A 16,773-nucleotide genomic window follows, 5' to 3' on the forward strand; every position below is an offset into this window, starting at 1 on the left:
TAAGTACATCTCTTTCTGACAAAGTAGTCACCGTTTGAGCTTTGAGCGCAGATTGCTCTTTTGTTATTCTAGTTGGGCTAAATTCCTGGGTTTTCAGGCTTCCTCTGAAATCCGATGCCATTTGTATCACTCGACCTTATCCAAATATCCTCGAATTGAATTCCCTGATTCTGGGACTTGAAATTCCATGAATTTGAATTCCAGTTCTGGGTTTGACATTGCGTTTCTCTCCCTTAATCTCTCCCAGAAAATTTACAAATTCAGGTTCAAATTCAAGCTTTAACCCCAAATTCAGTTTCCGTCTTTGATCAAAGATCTAAACTTTTGGATCCAAATTCGGGGGTTTAGGTTCCGGGGTTGAAATGGGTGGTAATATATCTGTCGGCGTGTCGGACACGGATCCTCCGTTGAAGCTCAGGCTGGGGGATATGCCTGAGAGTTGTGTGGCCTTGGTTCTGATGTACTTGGACCCACCCGAGATTTGCAAATTGGCGCCTTTGAACCGCGCTTTTCGGGCAGCTTCTTCGGCGGATTTTATATGGGAATCGAAATTGCCTCCGAACTATCGGTATATTGTGGAGAAAGTGTTTGATGAGGAAACTTTGGTGAAATTGGGGAAAAGGGATATCTACGCCAGGCTTTGCGGACCTAATCCCTTTGATAATGGCACAAAGGTACCCTCTCTTTCTTTCTCTCTCTCTCTCTCTCTCTCTCTGTGTCTAGCTGTTAAGATTTATTTTTATTTTATTGATTTGTTGGGAATTTTTGTTTTGTGAAGGAACTTTGGCTGGATAAAAGTACGGGCGGCGTTTGTTTGTCGATTTCGTCGAAGGGTCTTCGAATAACCGGAATAGATGACCGGAGATACTGGAATCACATTTCAACTGAGGAATCTAGGTGGGATAATTATCATAAAGACGATGTGATTATGCCATTGTTTCAGTTTCATGTTTGAGGAATAATCTCATAAAGTAACTCTTTTATATGTCCTGCATGAGGCTTGCTTTAGACAGATGATAATCATTTTGCTAAGCAGCCACGCAGATATCGATCGTCTCCATGCTTTTGTGTTGTTTCAACTTTCGAATTGATATTCCTTTCTGAAAATGTGGGGTATCTCGGTTTCCGTAAACTCTCATCCCCTCGATTTTCTCCACAAGTGAAATATGATAGATGAATTGCCAAGTTTGATACCATTTTTGGGTTTTAAGGTAATAACAAGTTGGTTTTAACTTGTTATTGACAACATTCTAATGTTGATCTATAACTACACAGACTATACATGTGATCAATCTAACTTTTATTTTACTGATCTGTAGTACTTTTCTATTATGGTCTTGTTTCCTTGTGTTATGAGAATTCGAGATGATTAACTTGTCATGTTTTCTTCGCATATAGGTTCCAGACGGTGGCGTATCTCCAACAAATCTGGTGGTTGGAAGCAGACGGTGAGTTTGAGTTCCAATTCCCTGCTGGCACATACAGTCTGTACTTCAGACTCCAGCTTGGCAAGTCCTCCAAGAGAAGGGGACGTCGGGTTTGTAATTCCGAGCATATCCATGGCTGGGAGATAAAACCTGTAAGCTTCCAGCTAACAACTTCTGATGGTCAGCATGCTGTGTCCAAGTGCTATTTGGACAATCCTGGGAGCTGGGTCAACTACCATGCGGGAGACTTTGTTGTTGGGAGCACCAATGCATCATCGATGAAGATCAAATTTTCCTTGACTCAGATCGATTGTACTCACACCAAAGGTGGTCTCTGTGTAGACTCTGTGTTCATATACCCCAAAAATGTAGGGAAAGAGTCTAGATTGTTTTTATAGGCAGGAGAGCTGTAAAAATATATAGGTGTGCCGCCCAATAGATGCTTGGCTTCCCTAAAAGGAAGGACATTCAAATAGAGGTCTTGTTTAGGGGCCCATAATGTTCTTTCCATGTATAATTGTGTAATCTTTGCTTCTATATATTGTTAGTTATTTGGATTGTTTGCAGTTGTTTTTGACCAAATTAATAAGATTGTCAAATGCGTGCTTTATCTTTGCTTCCCCATCTTAGATTTCCCTTCTGTTTCTGGTTTCCCCTGCTTTGTTACTCATAAAATTAAAAGGGATAGCTCATTACTTATCAAAAAAAAAAAAAAAATTAAAAGGGATAGCTTGAATGCCTGACTGCCTTTGGCTCCTTCAACATGTTCTTAGGGTATTGAATGAAACTGTTTTAAGAATTGTACGTACTGAGCGAAGCTGATCTATGGAATTGTGTTTCTGGCATTCGATCAATAGTAATGGCAGGCACTCTCACTGTCCTTGGGGAATTGACTTGCAGGTGGTTGAGTTTGTTCATCGCAGTACATGGGGAATTGGGATATATTTTGGGAATGATTTCCTATAGGAGCTACAGTTGGCTGGAAACTGAAAGCTGGCCTTGGAAATACTGAGGATGGCAATTGAAGTACTGCTCAACGCCTAGAGGTTTGTGGCTGCGGCTAGTAGTTTTGGCCTTGCTCTTTGTTATTTTTGTTATTTCTTTCTGTTCTTTCTGCCGAGGAAGTTTTAGGGTATGTTTTCCCAGGCTATCAGCAGTGATTGCATCACTCTTACTCTGTACTTTGTTTACTAGCTCCAAATCCATAATCGTTAACCACATCGTTTGCAGTGTTGACAAGTGACAAAAGTTCTGCGCGTTTTCCATTTCCTTTATTCCCCTTTAGATAAGGCACGTTGTTGGGTAACAGAGCTGGCTTGAACTCGGCATTGGCTGAACTTCGGCTTAGATAGATTCACCCTGCCACTCAATAGTGAATCACCCCTTGTGAGTATCAAGGTGAATCTCTCCCACAATTCCTTTTTTTCTTTAGCTTATTTTTTTTAAAAAAAAATTAAAATAATGTTTATGCGGCATGTGGTACACATACCAGTCGTTGATAGTTTGATTCTAAGTCAATGGAATCGGACCTAAATATGTTACTATATGATTTAAGATATTTCAAAACCTCTCCCCGGAACAACCTAACAAGTAGAGTTGTACAAGTGGTGACGGTGGTTATTGCCTCTAATCTCTAACTGTACCGCTCGTCTAGGGCAAGCAGCTACCACTGGATTAGAATGGAGTGAATAAAGTCCAACCTATTCATTCTGAGAATTAATGAGAATAACACCAGGAAATCGATCATTCAACACCCCAATAAAATCCTATAAGAAGATCTGATCCTCTGTTTCAAGCAGCCGCCAAAACAGATCAAGATTTCACACAAAGATCTGACAGTAGAAGGAAAGAAGACTGTTAAATCAATTGAAATTCAGTCATTGTAACACCACAATACATAAACACAAACAGCACAATGAAATCAAAGTGGGTGTTTTAGGATTCCATGATTCTCAATAATGCTTGCAATATGGTGTTCTTGCAGGTATTTGCAGAACATGAAACATATCCTGCCTTCTGCCCCCCTGATTTGTCAATGGTGGTTCATCAACAATTATCCAAACAAGTTTTTGCCTCCAAGTAGCAAGTTCTTCTCTAACTGCTATTACAAGGGGAAGAAAATCAAAACACAAACACAGATAGATTTTTTAAAGTAATTTTTTTTTTTAAAAAAAAAAATTGCCTATTGGTAAAAATTAAGCAACTTATGAAGACGTACAATATTATAAAAAAAAAAAAAAAAGAAAAAAAAAAAGAAAAAACAAGACCCACTTCTTCAAACACCGTCATAAGCAGTAAAAAAGGAGAATTCTTTTTCTTTCTTTTTTTCCTGTGCTCATGGTAGGTGTTAATACTATATATAATGGAATTTATCATCCTTGCAATGAGTTTCATATAGAATAGGATCCTTTCCATTATCCATTTAGTATAAAATCAAGGATAATATTATAAACTTTGTTATTCAACTTTAATGTTAAGACAATATTAACTTTCCTTTTTTTTTTTTGGAAAATAATACTTTAGAACTTCTCATTAAACAAAGAAATCAAGACTGAGCAGATTGCTCAAGCCTTACAATATTATTGATATAACCCAGGAGTTCATTCTACCAAGTTCTATCCATGACATATTTTGTTGCCTCCTTAGCTAAGTGATGGGCAACTCTATTTGCATCTCTACGCACATGTCCACATTTCCATTGAGAGAAAGAATTAAGCATCACTTTTGTATCATCCACAATATGCCCAAACGTACTCTCATTGCGGCCAATAGAGACTAAAGCATCAATAACCACCTGAGAATCACTTTATAAAAAGATATGTTGAACCGGCAGAACTTGACAGAGAGATGCCCCATAGAAAGTTGCAATCGCTTCAGCCAGTGTTGATTCCAGAAGAATATTATATCTTATTTTACAATCAATTGATATTCTCCATTTCAACTAAAATGGAGAGGATCCTATTCCGTTTCGTATTGGGTACGTTTGAGATTACAATTTTACTTCTCATTTTACACTCAATGGATATTCTCCATTTTAACGAAAATTGAGAGGATCCTATTCAGTTTCGTATTGGGTATACAATTTTGTAGACAAAAAGTACAATTTTAAACCTAATCGTTGCACAATTTACCAAAAACATGTCTAATAAAACAAAAAATTAAAGACTTAATTTTTCCCTAACTTTTCTTGAGATTAAACTCACTTCTTTGAAATAAATAAACAATCTAATCCACCATGAATAGTTTAAAGACAAAGAAAAATAAATTCATTAAATTTTTTTTTTCGTGTTTATCATGAATAATAATTTTAGAGATTTGTATGATATTCATACCAATACCCAACAGGTTAGGCAATAGGTTTTTTTTTTTTTTACATGTTCGCACAAGAGGGAGGAGGGAGATTCGAACTAGTGACCTCAGCTTCATTAAGCGTAGTTCCAGCCGATTGAGCTATTTTTTTGGGTCTAGGCAATGGATTCTACACGTGTGTAATCCCACAATAATTGGTTGAAATTGGTATGTTTATAAATTATTTCCTTTTCTTTTAAATGAAATATTATCTACCTATGAATAGATTCTCTCCTCAGTTCTGGCCTCAGAAAACAAAGACAAATTTTTATTATTATTAAAAGTTACATTTTTATCTTACCATTTTGACCTCTTAATTAATTAACTGTTAGATTAATCATTATTAAATAATAAAAAAAAAATTCAACTATGATATATAATATTTCTCTAACAAAATTATAAAAAACAAAAAACACAAAGAAAGGAAGTTAAGGAACTGAGAAATAATTCAATGAAAAATGCTATTTTTTCATCTCTTATTTATCTCTCGTATATATATATTTTAAATTCACATTAAATTTATAGGATTTACAAATTTAATGATAAATTTGAAAAAAGAAATAAATTGGAGACGGAAGAATTGCAAGTCTGATCGCCGAATAGGCTTCCTCGGTGTCGCTTTCTGCCTTCCACTCAATATCTCATCTCTCTCCGCTGCGATTATCGCCAACCACCACCCCACCCCCCCCCCCCCCTCTCGCTGTGAGATTGGGCGTCTTTGAGATAGAAAGAGTCATACTTTCTTGTTCATGAACAAAGGTAAAAAAGAAAAAAAGACTCCCAACTTTTCCTCGTATCCATGTGAAAATTGGTGATCATTTGCTTTAATTTGCTCTATTTCGTATTCCGAATAAATAAAGATCTTTCATAAATATTTTATTCCAAGTGTCCGTGCTTCATTTTCTTTCTAGAAAATCAGAGTACAATTCTTTCTCTTTGTCCATGCAATTAATTCCTTTAGCTTCTTGCTTTTTCTTTATTTTAAATTTGATATTTTCCAGAATTAGTGAAAATTTACTGTAATTGTAACCTAGAGTATAAGGGTTTGTGATGAGGTTGAGAATTCTGGTAATTCTGTTGAAGTTTGATGGTCATTTTCATGAAGTGGGGGCTTTTGTGTGATTTTCGAAGCTATCACTGTAAGCTTTGATAAAATTGTGTTTGTAAATGCTAATTCCGGTTTTGAAGGCAGACCTGACAACTGGGTTTCGATTATAATTTCGAGTAGTTACTTGACATGGAAGCTCGTATGGACTTCTTGGATCGGCTTGGCTCCTACCTGTCTTCGGAGATTCTAATGTATTTGGATGATCCATCTGATCTTTTCCATGTTAGTCGCGTCTCACGGGCTTGGCGACATTTGGGTGAGCTAAAACAGTTAAATGTCTTTTTAGTTATGCATACAATGGTAATTTTTTTTTTTCATTGGTAAGTTACACATGCACCCAATGAAACTTGAACCCACAACTTCGCCCTTCGCCTTGCTACGAAGGGAGGAAGTACCATTTGATGAACCTGGTCTGTCTATTTGTACGTACATAACTGTAAAAGGAAAACTTGATCATTCTGGTTATCTTTGTAACATGTAGAAATAATTAGAAAGAGGCATTGTTAGTAGGTAACCTACTAGGTTAGGTTAGGGGAATAGATGAATCAAGTGAAGTTGTAAAAATTGGATGGTGGAGAGCAGATGGATGATGGGTGGTAGAATTTTATTTGATAGGAGAGCATTTTGTAAGATGCGTATTTTCTATTTTCTCTTAAAGGGAAAAGTAAGATAACGAATTGAATGCCCAGTTTTTTTTGTTTTTTTTTTTGTTTCACCTCTTCTCATAGAGTTGTAGTCTGAGTTCAGGTTTAACATGGTAAGTACTCTCCTACATGATATTATGCTTACGAGGCGATCCTTTGATTCATATGTTATGCTTCTTGCATAACCTATGCAACTTTTAAGGGAAAAATAATTATTGAAAGCTTTTTTTCAAAGGGGTTCATTTGCAGTAGAGACTAAAGATAATGATTGGTTTGCACTTTTGATGTTCTGCAGTAATTGAAAATGGTCTTTGGAAGCAGTTATGCTTGAGAATGTTTCCTCAGTTATCTAGAGTTGCTCGTGTTATTGAATTGAACAATGGCAGCGGAGAAGAGCCTATGGAAGTCGGATGTAGCTATCAAATGGAATGGGAATCTTTGGAAAGGGATGATAGGGTCTATGCTCTTTTAGCTCAATATTGTACATCATTTCTTGATGGGAATTGCGTTTCAGAAGCAATTAGTGCATCTAGCACTGATAATTATCCAGAGGAAAGCGTTGAAAATACTCTGCAACCAGCGGATATTGTTGAACGGAGGGCTTCGTACTGGTCGAGTAAAGGACAAAGAAATCCTGCGGTACCTGAGACACTAATATTCAAGTTGGCCAGTGAGTTGTGTGTTATTAGTGAGATCCATATACGCCCTTTCCAAGGTATAGTGTCAAAATTTCTGCAAACTATGTGCTCTTCCAGTTTGTTTCGACTGTTTACACATCTTTTGATGATGATATGATATCTTTACTTGTCCAGCTTACTTTCAATTTGGTTTACCTATATATTCGGCCAAATTTGTACGATTTCGAATGGGCCATCCCAGAAGCCTTGCGGATGTAGCGTGTGATCTCCCTGGTGACTCATTGCCTGGTTCTGCTGATGACAAGTTCGTATGGACCTACTCTTCACAAGAATTTCCAATGCATCAGGTGTGTTCTAGGACTACTTTCTGTTTTCTATATCTTTCTTCTTCTTTTTTTTTTTTTTTTCCTTCCTTTTACATTTTATTTTAGGTGGTTTCTGGGGTGAGGGATTGTTAGGGATTAGAAGTGTCTATTTCTGATGACAACCATTAAGGAGCTGAAGTGTGATCTTTACTGGCGTTGCTCTGTTGACACTTAACTAAAAGTTCAATGTGCTATGCCGTCCAAATCTGCTTTCCTTTTGATTTTAGCATGAAAATATGTTTCTTTCTTCTGGTCTGCTTTCCATTCTGTCATAATAGTTTGTAAGCACTTTAATCAGCCCTCCTCCCCTCTCTTATTCTACTGAAAAAAGAGAGCAGACTAAGGATCAGGAAAGGGACAGAGGTCTTAACCCAACTAGGAAGTCCATTGCTGATCACCTTCCCTGAACCTGAAAGTAGCAGCCCATCTATCTGTCCCATGTGGAACACTGGTTATGCTTATATTTTATTGCAATGTATTTGGAAAGTTGAGAGTGGGTATGACTTGTCAATTATAAGCATAACTATAGATATAAACTATTTATCTCCATCCTCCTTCATCACATCAAGGATCTGAAGCGAATTCAAGAAGCTGCTGGATTTGACAATACCGCTCAGGACAAGCTTCAACAATGAAGGGATTTGGAGTGAACCTGATGTCTGCACATATATGACATATCCCCCTCCACAAAAGCTTCGGATGAAAGGATTTAGAGTTTTCACATATATGACATGCTCCGGGCAGTTGATAGCAATATTTCCGTAGCTACTGGGGTATGCTAAGCAATGTAATGGTTCCATCAGTATTCTTGCTCTGTGAGACCTGATTAGAGCTTCCCGGAATCAATCACAACCTGTGAAACAGACATCAATACCAGCATCTGATACAGAAAATGGGGTTGGGGACAGCAATACTGTGAACTTAGGCATAATGACAGCTATATATGTTTCTGTGAATCTTCTATGTTCTTTAAAGTTTTTGTTTGTGTTTGATTTCGTGTGCTTGAAAGAACCCTAGTTAGTAAACTAGCATATGGATTAACTGATATATAACAAAAGACGTAATGGATTTGATGTACACCCTCTTGTGGTAAGGAATGGTGGATTTTACCATTGATCAGAAAATAGCATTGTTTTCAACCCATAAAAGCTGGCATTACAGATCCTTCCATGGTAATTGCCTCCTTTTATGAGAAGTGCACTCCCATTCTTATTGAGAGATTATGAACCAAGTTTCAGTTTTAGGAAAGTGGACCGTTCTAGGATAATATAGAAGCAAGCTATTTATGATATATGAGATTACACTGGTAGACACATTTGAAATTTTAGCAGTTTTAATGATAGTTTGGATTAGTTACTTACTCTTTGCAATTTAAACCTTCACTATCTGAAATCTTTTCTTTCTCTTGATCTTATGCTTGTTTGGAAATAGCTGACTTCTTTAATGATTTCTTCGTGAAAAGGAATGTCAGTTGCAGACATTCAAGCTTCCAGAACCTGTTCTTTGTGTTGGTGGAATTTTGCAGATTGAGTTGCTGGGTAGAGTTCAGAGACAAGAAATGGATGGCCTATTCTATATATGGTTTGTTTCATACGTTCCTTTTTCCATGATTTATGTTTAATACTGATTTGTGGTTATACTGCGGAGGACATATTAGGCCCATGAAGTGCAAATTTTCTGATCAACAAGATCAGTACCATAAGGTCAATACACACACACAAAAATCCTTCACTATGTATGAATTATAATCTATTATATGCACCACTATTTGTAGGCTTAAATAATTTTCAAAAGGTGATGTGTATTGTCTCATACTACTGGTTCATGCATGGTCATTTTTGTGAATTGGTCAACACGTGGTAAAGGTCACCTCTGGAGAGAGAAGGATAAGGCATACCCAGATAGGATTAAAAAAATAAAAGGGGGAGAGGATGGATAAGATCAGTATCTTGTCACCAGTTTGCTGCTTGGTTTGCCTCCACCACTTCGACAAATATCGGTAAATTTTGGAAATTTGTTTCTTCCACATGGGGATATTTTTATAGTAATAGCTCATGCTCTCGGAAGTTTGATTATTTTTTTTCTCTAGTTTTATCTTCACTTCCATGTTATAACACTTTCTTGATATTAGCCTAAGCTTTTGTGAGAATGACTAGGGACTAGCTTAACTGGCACATATCTAAGCTTCGATTCTGTTAGTTTCTGTGGAATATGAATTTGTGGAGAGAAGTATACCAATGGACTTTGTTGCAAGGGATTATAAGTATTGCAGTACTGGTATGCTATTATATACATAAGATGCATGGTTCTACATAATCAATGCTTGTGATCCAGCCTTTCTGCCCTCACAGCATCCTACAAAAGAAGGGCTTGCAGGGGGCATTTTTTTTTTCTTTCCAAATTAATATTTTGCATGACATTCTTCTTGTGCTGCAAATAAACAAAAGGCTGAAAGTTGTATATAGTTTCTAGTTTGATGCACTTTATTGCAAATTGCAGCATATCTTATGTTCAAGTTGTGGGGCGGTCCTTATCGCCAGCATTTGGTGTAGAAATTCTTGAACCATCTGGGAAGTTTGTCTTGAAGAATGACTTGAAGCACAAGTTTCATACCCACCCAAGCTTACCTAAGGAAGAGCCTGGCGAAATCTATGCTGATCGCTTGCAGAGACGTCTCATGGATTTGGAGCGTATTGTGAATCTGTTGCAGGGAAATGTGGTAGAAGATCTTGATGAATATGAATTTGGTGAAGAGAACAACGAAGCCTTGGAAGCAGATCATCTCTGAGTTTGTCATATATTGTATCTACTTAATCGCAACCCCCCTCCAAAACAGCGGGGGGGGGGGGGGGGGGGGTGGTGGTTGGGGCTGTTCAATGAACAGAATTTCGCTAAGTTTCTTGTCTCTTAAGGCCTTTCCGTACGAAGGATTATGTCAGAAAATCCTTCTTTCTTCCAATGCTGTCTTTCTATCAAGAGTTGCATAGCCTTGAATATTGTTTCTTCTCCTGTACTATTGTAACCGTCTCTTTGCTGTTAGATGTTTTGTCAAGACATTACGTCTATATAAGGTGAGTGTGCATGCTGTGACAAACAGTCATCACTGTTCATCTCTAAATACATGTATTGTTCGTATCTGCTTTGTTGATGAGGGCTCCCCCCCTCCCCTTTTTTAATATACTTTGAAGAGTGCTTTTTTTTTTTTTTTCGTTTGAAAATAGAAAACTAAAGGGAGAAAGAAATTTGTTGATTTAAGTGGATAGGACAACAGAAATTCACACGACACCTCACAACAATTAATATAAAGACTCCTAAATATACTACTCCTACCAGTTACATTGACTCCCATGAATCCATGATAGGGGTCCGGGGACCTTCAGGCGTCAACCTTAAAGTGCTTCGGTAATTTCTCAAGCAGCCTGAGTGCAAAGCCGACTTGCCGGACACCTCAAAGTATAGGGTCTCTCCTTTCTCATTTTCTGCTCAAATTCTTTGTAATTGAAGTAGAGAATGAATCAAAGTTTATTATTTGCGTCTTTCCTGTTATTTTCGAATTAAAAATAAAATAAAAAGTCAGAAGAATAGTTTTTAAATAAAGCATCTTGGGTATTTTATATTTATTTAAAGGGTTAAATACCAAATACTTCCTGGGGTTTGGTAACTTTATTTTTACTCCCCTGGAATTTCATTTTTATCACAGGACCCTCCTGAGATTTTGATAAAGGACCAAGTTAGTCCATCCGTTAGTTGACCGTTATGACTGACACGTGGACCAATCAGATGTTGACGCGTAGCACATATTTAATTTTTTTTTTAAATTAAAAAAAAAAAAACAAAAATTGGGGGTGGCCTTGGGCTCCAAGGGGGTGGCCGAAACCACCCCCTGTAAAAACTGGAGGTGGCCGAGCCACCCCATGGAGCCTTGGGGTGGCCGAAACCACCCCCAATGGTGCATGGCCAAAGGGGGTGGCTCGGCCACCCCCAAATGGCCAAGGAGCCACCCCCAAATTTTTTTCTTTTTTTTTTTAAAAAAATTAATTTAAAAATAAATAAATATGTGCCACGTGTCAACATCTGATTGGTGCACGTGTCAGTCCTAACGGTCAACTAACGGATGGACTAACTTGATCTTTTATCAAAACCCTAGGGGAGTCCTGTGATAAAAATAAAACCCCAAAGAGATAAAAATAAAGTTACCAAACCCCATAGGGTATTTGGTATTTAACCCTTATTTAAAAAAGAAACTCTCCTTGGGTTTGTATCTCGTAAACCCAAGTTTAGAGAAATAATTAAACATCTTGTAAAAATATATATTATCTCGGAGTTTCTGTGCTTGAATTTTCTGCGGCAAAACGAAGTACGCTTCTTGCCCTTTATTCATGCAATCCTTTTTTTAGCCTCTTCCTTTTATTTATTTTGTTATTATTTTTGATTTTTTTTTTCGTGAATAATGACAAATTGAAGTAATTATATTATACCGATAAGGGTCTATGATGAGTTTGGGTGATTCTGCTAGGGAACTGAATTATCACTGTATGCTTTTAACAGATCGTGTTTTACAATGCCAATTCAGGTTTTGAAGGCAGAACGGACAACTGGGTTTGGGTTACAATTTGGAGTGGTTGCTTGATATGGAAGCTTGTATGGATTTCTTGGATCGGCTCGGCGTCGACCTTTCGTCGAAGATTCTAATGAATTTGGAGGATCCATCTGATATTGTCCGTGTTAGTTCCGTCTCACGGTCTTGGCGACATTTTGGTGAGCTCTAACTTCTGCTGTCATGAATGCCATGGGCTCAGTTTTCTAAAACACATAACCCTAATTCATTTTGACCCAAGTAATTAATATAGGGTTTTTATGAGTGATTACCATATGATAAAGATGTATGTAGAAACTTGATCATATGGGTAGTCTTTGCAACATGTAGAAACAATTAGAAAGATGACTGGTTTGGTAGGTAACCTACTAGATTAGGGGAATAGACGATTTAAGGTGTAAGAATGGGTTGAGAACAGATGGATTACGGGTGGTAGAATTTTGATTAGGAGAGCGTTCCATCATGATGTGGTGTTAGTATACATCTTCTTCATAATAAGAAAGAGAATGAGAAAGGCATTGAAAACGCAGTTTTTTAACCTCTGCTCTTAGAGTTGTAGTCTGATTACAGCTTTGAAATAGTAGGTGGCGTGTTACCGGATACCATGCCTATGGTGTAATCCTTTGGTTTGATATGTTATACTTCTTGCAGGCCTTGTGTTTCCATCAATTTGATACTTTGAGAACTCTGAAAGTTGTGTTAATCACTACTTCATTCCCAATGTGATTGAACTTTTTTAAGTAATGATAATAATTGAAAGCTCTTCTTCAAAGGGTTTCAGTTGCTGCAGGATCTAAAGATACTGACCTCCTTCTAATGTTCTGCAGTAATTGCGAATGGTTTTTGTCAGCAGTTGTGCTTGAGAATGTTTCCTCAGTTATCTAGAGTTTCTGGTGTTATTGAATTGAACAAATGCGCACAAATAGAGCCTGCAGTTGGATCTAGCTATTCAGTGGAATTGGAAACTTTGGAAAAGGATCATAGGGTGTACACTTTTTTAGCTCGAGGTTGTAGATCATCTCACGTCTACGGTTGCATTCAAAGAGCAATTTGTGCTTCTAGCACTGATAGTTATCCAGGGAAAAGAGTTGAGAATACTCTGTCAGCATGTAGAGCTTTCTACTGGTCAAGTAAAGGACAAAGCAATCCTGCAATGCCTGAGGCACTAACATATGAGTTGGTCAGCAAGTTTTGTATTATTACTGAAATCAATATTTGCCCTTTCCAAGGTATTGGGTCAAAATTTCTGCAAAATATGTGCTTTTCCAGTTTAAACATTTTTTGATGATGACGTAATATTTTTATTTTTTCAGCTTACTTTCAATCGGGTTCACCTATATATTCAGCCAAATCTGTGCGATTTCGGTTGGGTTATTCCAAAACCAGTACTGATGATGTAGGGAAAGGTCGTCTGGCTTACTCATACCCTTCTGCTGATGACAAGTTCATATGGACCTACACTTCACAAGAATTTCCAATGGCTCAGGTGTGTTGTAGTACTAACTTCTATATTATATTACTCCACTTTTTTTTTCCTTTTTTTTTTTTTTTTTTTCCGATTTCTGGGTTGAGGGGATTGTTAGGGATCAGGGGTATCTATTTCATTACAACCAGTAAGAAGCTGAAGTGGAATCTTTAGCAGAAGTTGCTCTGTCAACACTGAGCTAAAAATGCAATGTCCTGTGCCAACAAAATATGCTTTTCCTTTGATTTAGCTGCCCTATGTGAAACACTGTTCATGCTTATATATGATTGCAGCAAAATTGAAAAGGTGATAGTGGGTATGACTTGCCAATTAGGAGTGCAACTATAAGTATAGGCCGCCTGTCCCCAACCCCCCTTTGTTGCATGAAGAACCTGAAGCGAGAGGAAGCTGGATTTGACAGCAGTCATCAAATGAAATCCCCAGCAAAGGCTTCAGCAACAAAACGGTTTAGAGTCAACCTGATTTTTGCACATATGTGACATTCCACTCTGCAAAGCTTCAACAGTGGAGTTTAGAGCCTCCCTGATATCTGCGCATATGTGACGTATTCGCTTTAGTCAGTAGAATTAATGCTGAAGCTACTAGGATATTCCATGCAATTTAATGATTCCCTCAGTATTCCTGCTCTGTGAGACCTGATTCGGGCTTCTCACAATCAATCACAAGCTATGAAGCAGACATTAATATCAGCATCTCATACAGAAATGGAGTTGGAGACTGCAATTCCCTTAAGGCATAGTGACACAGAAATATATGTTTCTGTGAATCTTCTACTTCCTACAATTTTTGTTTGCGTTTCAGTTTGTTTGTATTTTTGTTATACCACAAAAATAACATAATGGATTTTACGCACATCCTTTTGTGGGATAAAACAGTGGATTTCTTCACATTATGGATCCTTCCGTCAGAGAAAATAACTTGTATAAGGACTTCGTACAAAAATCAAGTCTTTTGTGCCTTCCATTAAGAGGTGACACATTAGCATGGAACAATTGTTGTGGAAACATCAAATCGGTCACTTTTCCACAAAATTCAAAAAAAAAAAAACATGAAATAAAGAAGAAATCAAAAGAGAAAAATAAAGATTTGGTGTTTTCATAACACTCACTTTTGCTGTTTCATATTGATGTATTATCCTCTTAATGGGGGGCACAAAAGACTTGGTTTGTGCCAAGTCCCTATAGAAGTTATTCTCTCCATCATAACTACGTCCTTTTGTGAGAGGTGCCCTTCTTATCCAGACATTAAGAACTAATTTTCTGTTTTAGGAAAGTGGACTGGTCTAAGATAACATAGACAAATTCTTAAATTTTTTTTGGTTTTGATGATAAGTTAGGTTGATAAGATAAATTCTTTAGTCACTTACTCTTTCTTGCTATTTATATCTCTTCAATAGTTTTTAGCTGAGCACTATCTGAATGATACTTCTCTCTTGAACTTATGCTTGTTTAGAAAAAGCTGACTTCTATAATGGCTTCTTCGCGAACAGAAAAGTGACATTCAAAAGTTCAAGCTTCCAGAACCTGTTCTTTGCGTTGGTGGAATTTTGCAGATTGAGCTCCTGGGTAGGGTTCAGAGAAACAAAGCGGATGGCTTATTCTATATTTGGTTTGTTCGAAAAACTCTTTTTTCTTTAGTCTTGTTTCATATTCATTTGTGGTTATTCTATGGATGACTTATTAAAGCCTTGAAATGCTAATTTTAACATGTCTGTTTTCCTGCACTGCTATTTTATAAATTATAATATTGTATGTACCATTATGTATAGGCTTAAATAATTTTCAAAAGTTGATGTATTTGTCTTACTGCTTTTGGTTTATATACATGCCCCTTTTTTTGTACAAGAAGATTCGTATCTTTTCTGTCACTAGTTTGCTCTTGGTGCACCTCGTCCACTGACATATATTAGGAATTTTTGGAAATTTATTTCCTTCCATATGTAGAGATTTTTATAGTAACAGCTCATCCTCTTGGAGATCTGGTTTTGTTTTTTGACTTTCCTTTTAATGTTAGCCTATGCTTCTGTCGAAATGACTAGGGTCTGGATTAGCTGGTGGCTTGGTTCTTTTAGTTTCTGTGGAATGTGAACTTGTGGAGTGTACGAATGAACTTTGGTTCAAAGTTATTGGTAGAGTAATACTACCCTTCATACTTATCAATCACACTCATTTTACATAGCTAACGTGGCATATTTTAAATGTCTTTTTTTTTTCCTTTTTTTTTTTTTTTTTATCTTTAACTATGAAGCCACTTAAAACACGTAACATCAACTGATGTGAAATAAGTGTGATAAATGAATATAAAAAGTATTAGAGTAGTATTACTTTTATTGATATGATATTGTATACATGCTTTTTTTTTTCTTTCCTTATTTAATGCATCTCAATCTCCGTGTGCTGCTTGTAAGACAAAGGAAAACTACTTTAAAACACACCACGTCCATTAGTGTGAAATAAGTGTAAAGAGTAGCATTACTCTAATGTAGAAATTGGTATTTCTAATGCACTTTATTTCAAATTGCAGCATGACTTATGTTCAAGTTGTGGGGCGATCCTTATCTCCAGCATTTGGTGTGGAAAATCTTGAACCATCTGGGAAGTTTATCTTGCTACACAACAAGCTGGAGAAATTTTATGACCAACCGAACGACCCTGTTGAAAGCGCCGCTCATATCGTGCGGAGTAGTGCCGGAGATTTGTGGCAAATTGTGAATAGGTTGCAGGGAAATTTAGTAGATCCAATTGATGGATTTGAGTAGGGTGAGGAAGAAGACAAATCTGAGGAAGAATATATTCTCTGAATTTTTTATATTGTTTCGTCTATTTGATGAGCAGCCACCCCCCTAACCGGGGGAGCCAGTTTCCTCACCTCTTTAGAACTTTTCATTTGAAGGATTGTGTAGTGGTATTACCTTAATATAAGTTTATTTTCCCATTAGAGTCGAGCGTCTATTTTCAAATTTTGGGTTGGGCAGCCCTTAGTCATAGGGCTGAAATGTAGGCCCGACAGATTTTTACACGATTTACGCGTACATGACACAAATTCAACACAAAAGTAGCTTGTTATGGTTTGAGAGTTTGCCCGTTTAATTAAATAAGACGGGTTAAATTTGACCTATATAGTCTTGTATCATTGCCTCATCAAGGTGATGTGGATTGAT

General features: G+C 37.0%; 3 protein-coding genes across 5 annotated transcripts; all 3 read left to right on the forward strand.

Moving 5' to 3' along the window:
- Positions 1 to 307: 307 nt before the first annotated feature.
- Positions 308 to 2,042, forward strand: PP2-A13 (phloem protein 2-A13). The gene is made up of 3 exons (XM_059603406.2): positions 308 to 674; positions 779 to 897; positions 1,399 to 2,042. The coding sequence occupies exons 1-3, from the start codon at positions 363 to 365 to the stop codon at positions 1,823 to 1,825; spliced, it is 858 nt and encodes a 285-aa protein (XP_059459389.1). The 5' UTR covers positions 308 to 362; the 3' UTR covers positions 1,826 to 2,042.
- Positions 2,043 to 5,368: 3,326 nt separating this feature from the next.
- On the forward strand, positions 5,369 to 10,390 carry LOC132188841 (F-box protein At4g00755). 3 transcript variants are annotated; one of them, XM_059603405.2, is made up of 6 exons: positions 5,369 to 5,534; positions 5,964 to 6,139; positions 6,823 to 7,242; positions 7,340 to 7,512; positions 8,993 to 9,111; positions 10,030 to 10,390. In XM_059603405.2, exons 2-6 carry the CDS (start codon positions 6,013 to 6,015, stop codon positions 10,316 to 10,318), a joined length of 1,128 nt encoding a protein of 375 aa, XP_059459388.2. In that variant the 5' UTR covers positions 5,369 to 5,534; positions 5,964 to 6,012; the 3' UTR covers positions 10,319 to 10,390. The 3 variants fall into 3 exon arrangements, with proteins under 3 accessions (XP_059459388.2, XP_059459387.2, XP_088373585.1); XM_059603404.2 differs by having other exon boundaries at positions 5,968 to 6,139; XM_088517459.1 differs by lacking the exon at positions 5,369 to 5,534 and having other exon boundaries at positions 5,541 to 6,139.
- A 1,609-nt stretch (positions 10,391 to 11,999) lies between these two features.
- LOC132188655 (F-box protein At4g00755) lies at positions 12,000 to 16,552 on the forward strand. The gene is made up of 5 exons (XM_059603173.2): positions 12,000 to 12,288; positions 12,955 to 13,356; positions 13,441 to 13,613; positions 15,103 to 15,221; positions 16,137 to 16,552. Exons 1-5 carry the CDS (start codon positions 12,162 to 12,164, stop codon positions 16,369 to 16,371), a joined length of 1,056 nt encoding a protein of 351 aa, XP_059459156.1. The 5' UTR covers positions 12,000 to 12,161; the 3' UTR covers positions 16,372 to 16,552.
- The last annotated feature ends 221 nt before the right edge of the window (positions 16,553 to 16,773 follow it).

Source organism: Corylus avellana, chromosome 6 (assembly GCF_965113065.1).
Source record: "Corylus avellana chromosome 6, dhCorAvel1.hap1.2, whole genome shotgun sequence".
In the NCBI taxonomy this organism is placed as follows: domain Eukaryota; kingdom Viridiplantae; phylum Streptophyta; class Magnoliopsida; order Fagales; family Betulaceae; genus Corylus; species Corylus avellana.

Excerpts from the sequence above, each read along its gene's own strand:
- PP2-A13 (XM_059603406.2), top strand. The coding sequence starts at position 363 with ATGGGTGGTAATATATCTGTCGGCGTGTCGGACACGGATCCTCCGTTG. Across the intron at positions 675-778 it reads CCTTTGATAATGGCACAAAG|GAACTTTGGCTGGATAAAAG; the intron begins GTACCCTCTCTT and ends TGTTTTGTGAAG. Across the intron at positions 898-1,398 it reads ATTTCAACTGAGGAATCTAG|GTTCCAGACGGTGGCGTATC; the intron begins GTGGGATAATTA and ends CTTCGCATATAG.
- LOC132188841 (XM_059603405.2), top strand. The coding sequence starts at position 6,013 with ATGGAAGCTCGTATGGACTTCTTGGATCGGCTTGGCTCCTACCTGTCT. Across the intron at positions 7,513-8,992 it reads AAGAATTTCCAATGCATCAG|GAATGTCAGTTGCAGACATT; the intron begins GTGTGTTCTAGG and ends CTTCGTGAAAAG. Across the intron at positions 9,112-10,029 it reads GATGGCCTATTCTATATATG|CATATCTTATGTTCAAGTTG; the intron begins GTTTGTTTCATA and ends TGCAAATTGCAG.
- LOC132188655 (XM_059603173.2), top strand. The coding sequence starts at position 12,162 with ATGGAAGCTTGTATGGATTTCTTGGATCGGCTCGGCGTCGACCTTTCG. Across the intron at positions 13,614-15,102 it reads AAGAATTTCCAATGGCTCAG|AAAAGTGACATTCAAAAGTT; the intron begins GTGTGTTGTAGT and ends CTTCGCGAACAG. Across the intron at positions 15,222-16,136 it reads GATGGCTTATTCTATATTTG|CATGACTTATGTTCAAGTTG; the intron begins GTTTGTTCGAAA and ends TTCAAATTGCAG.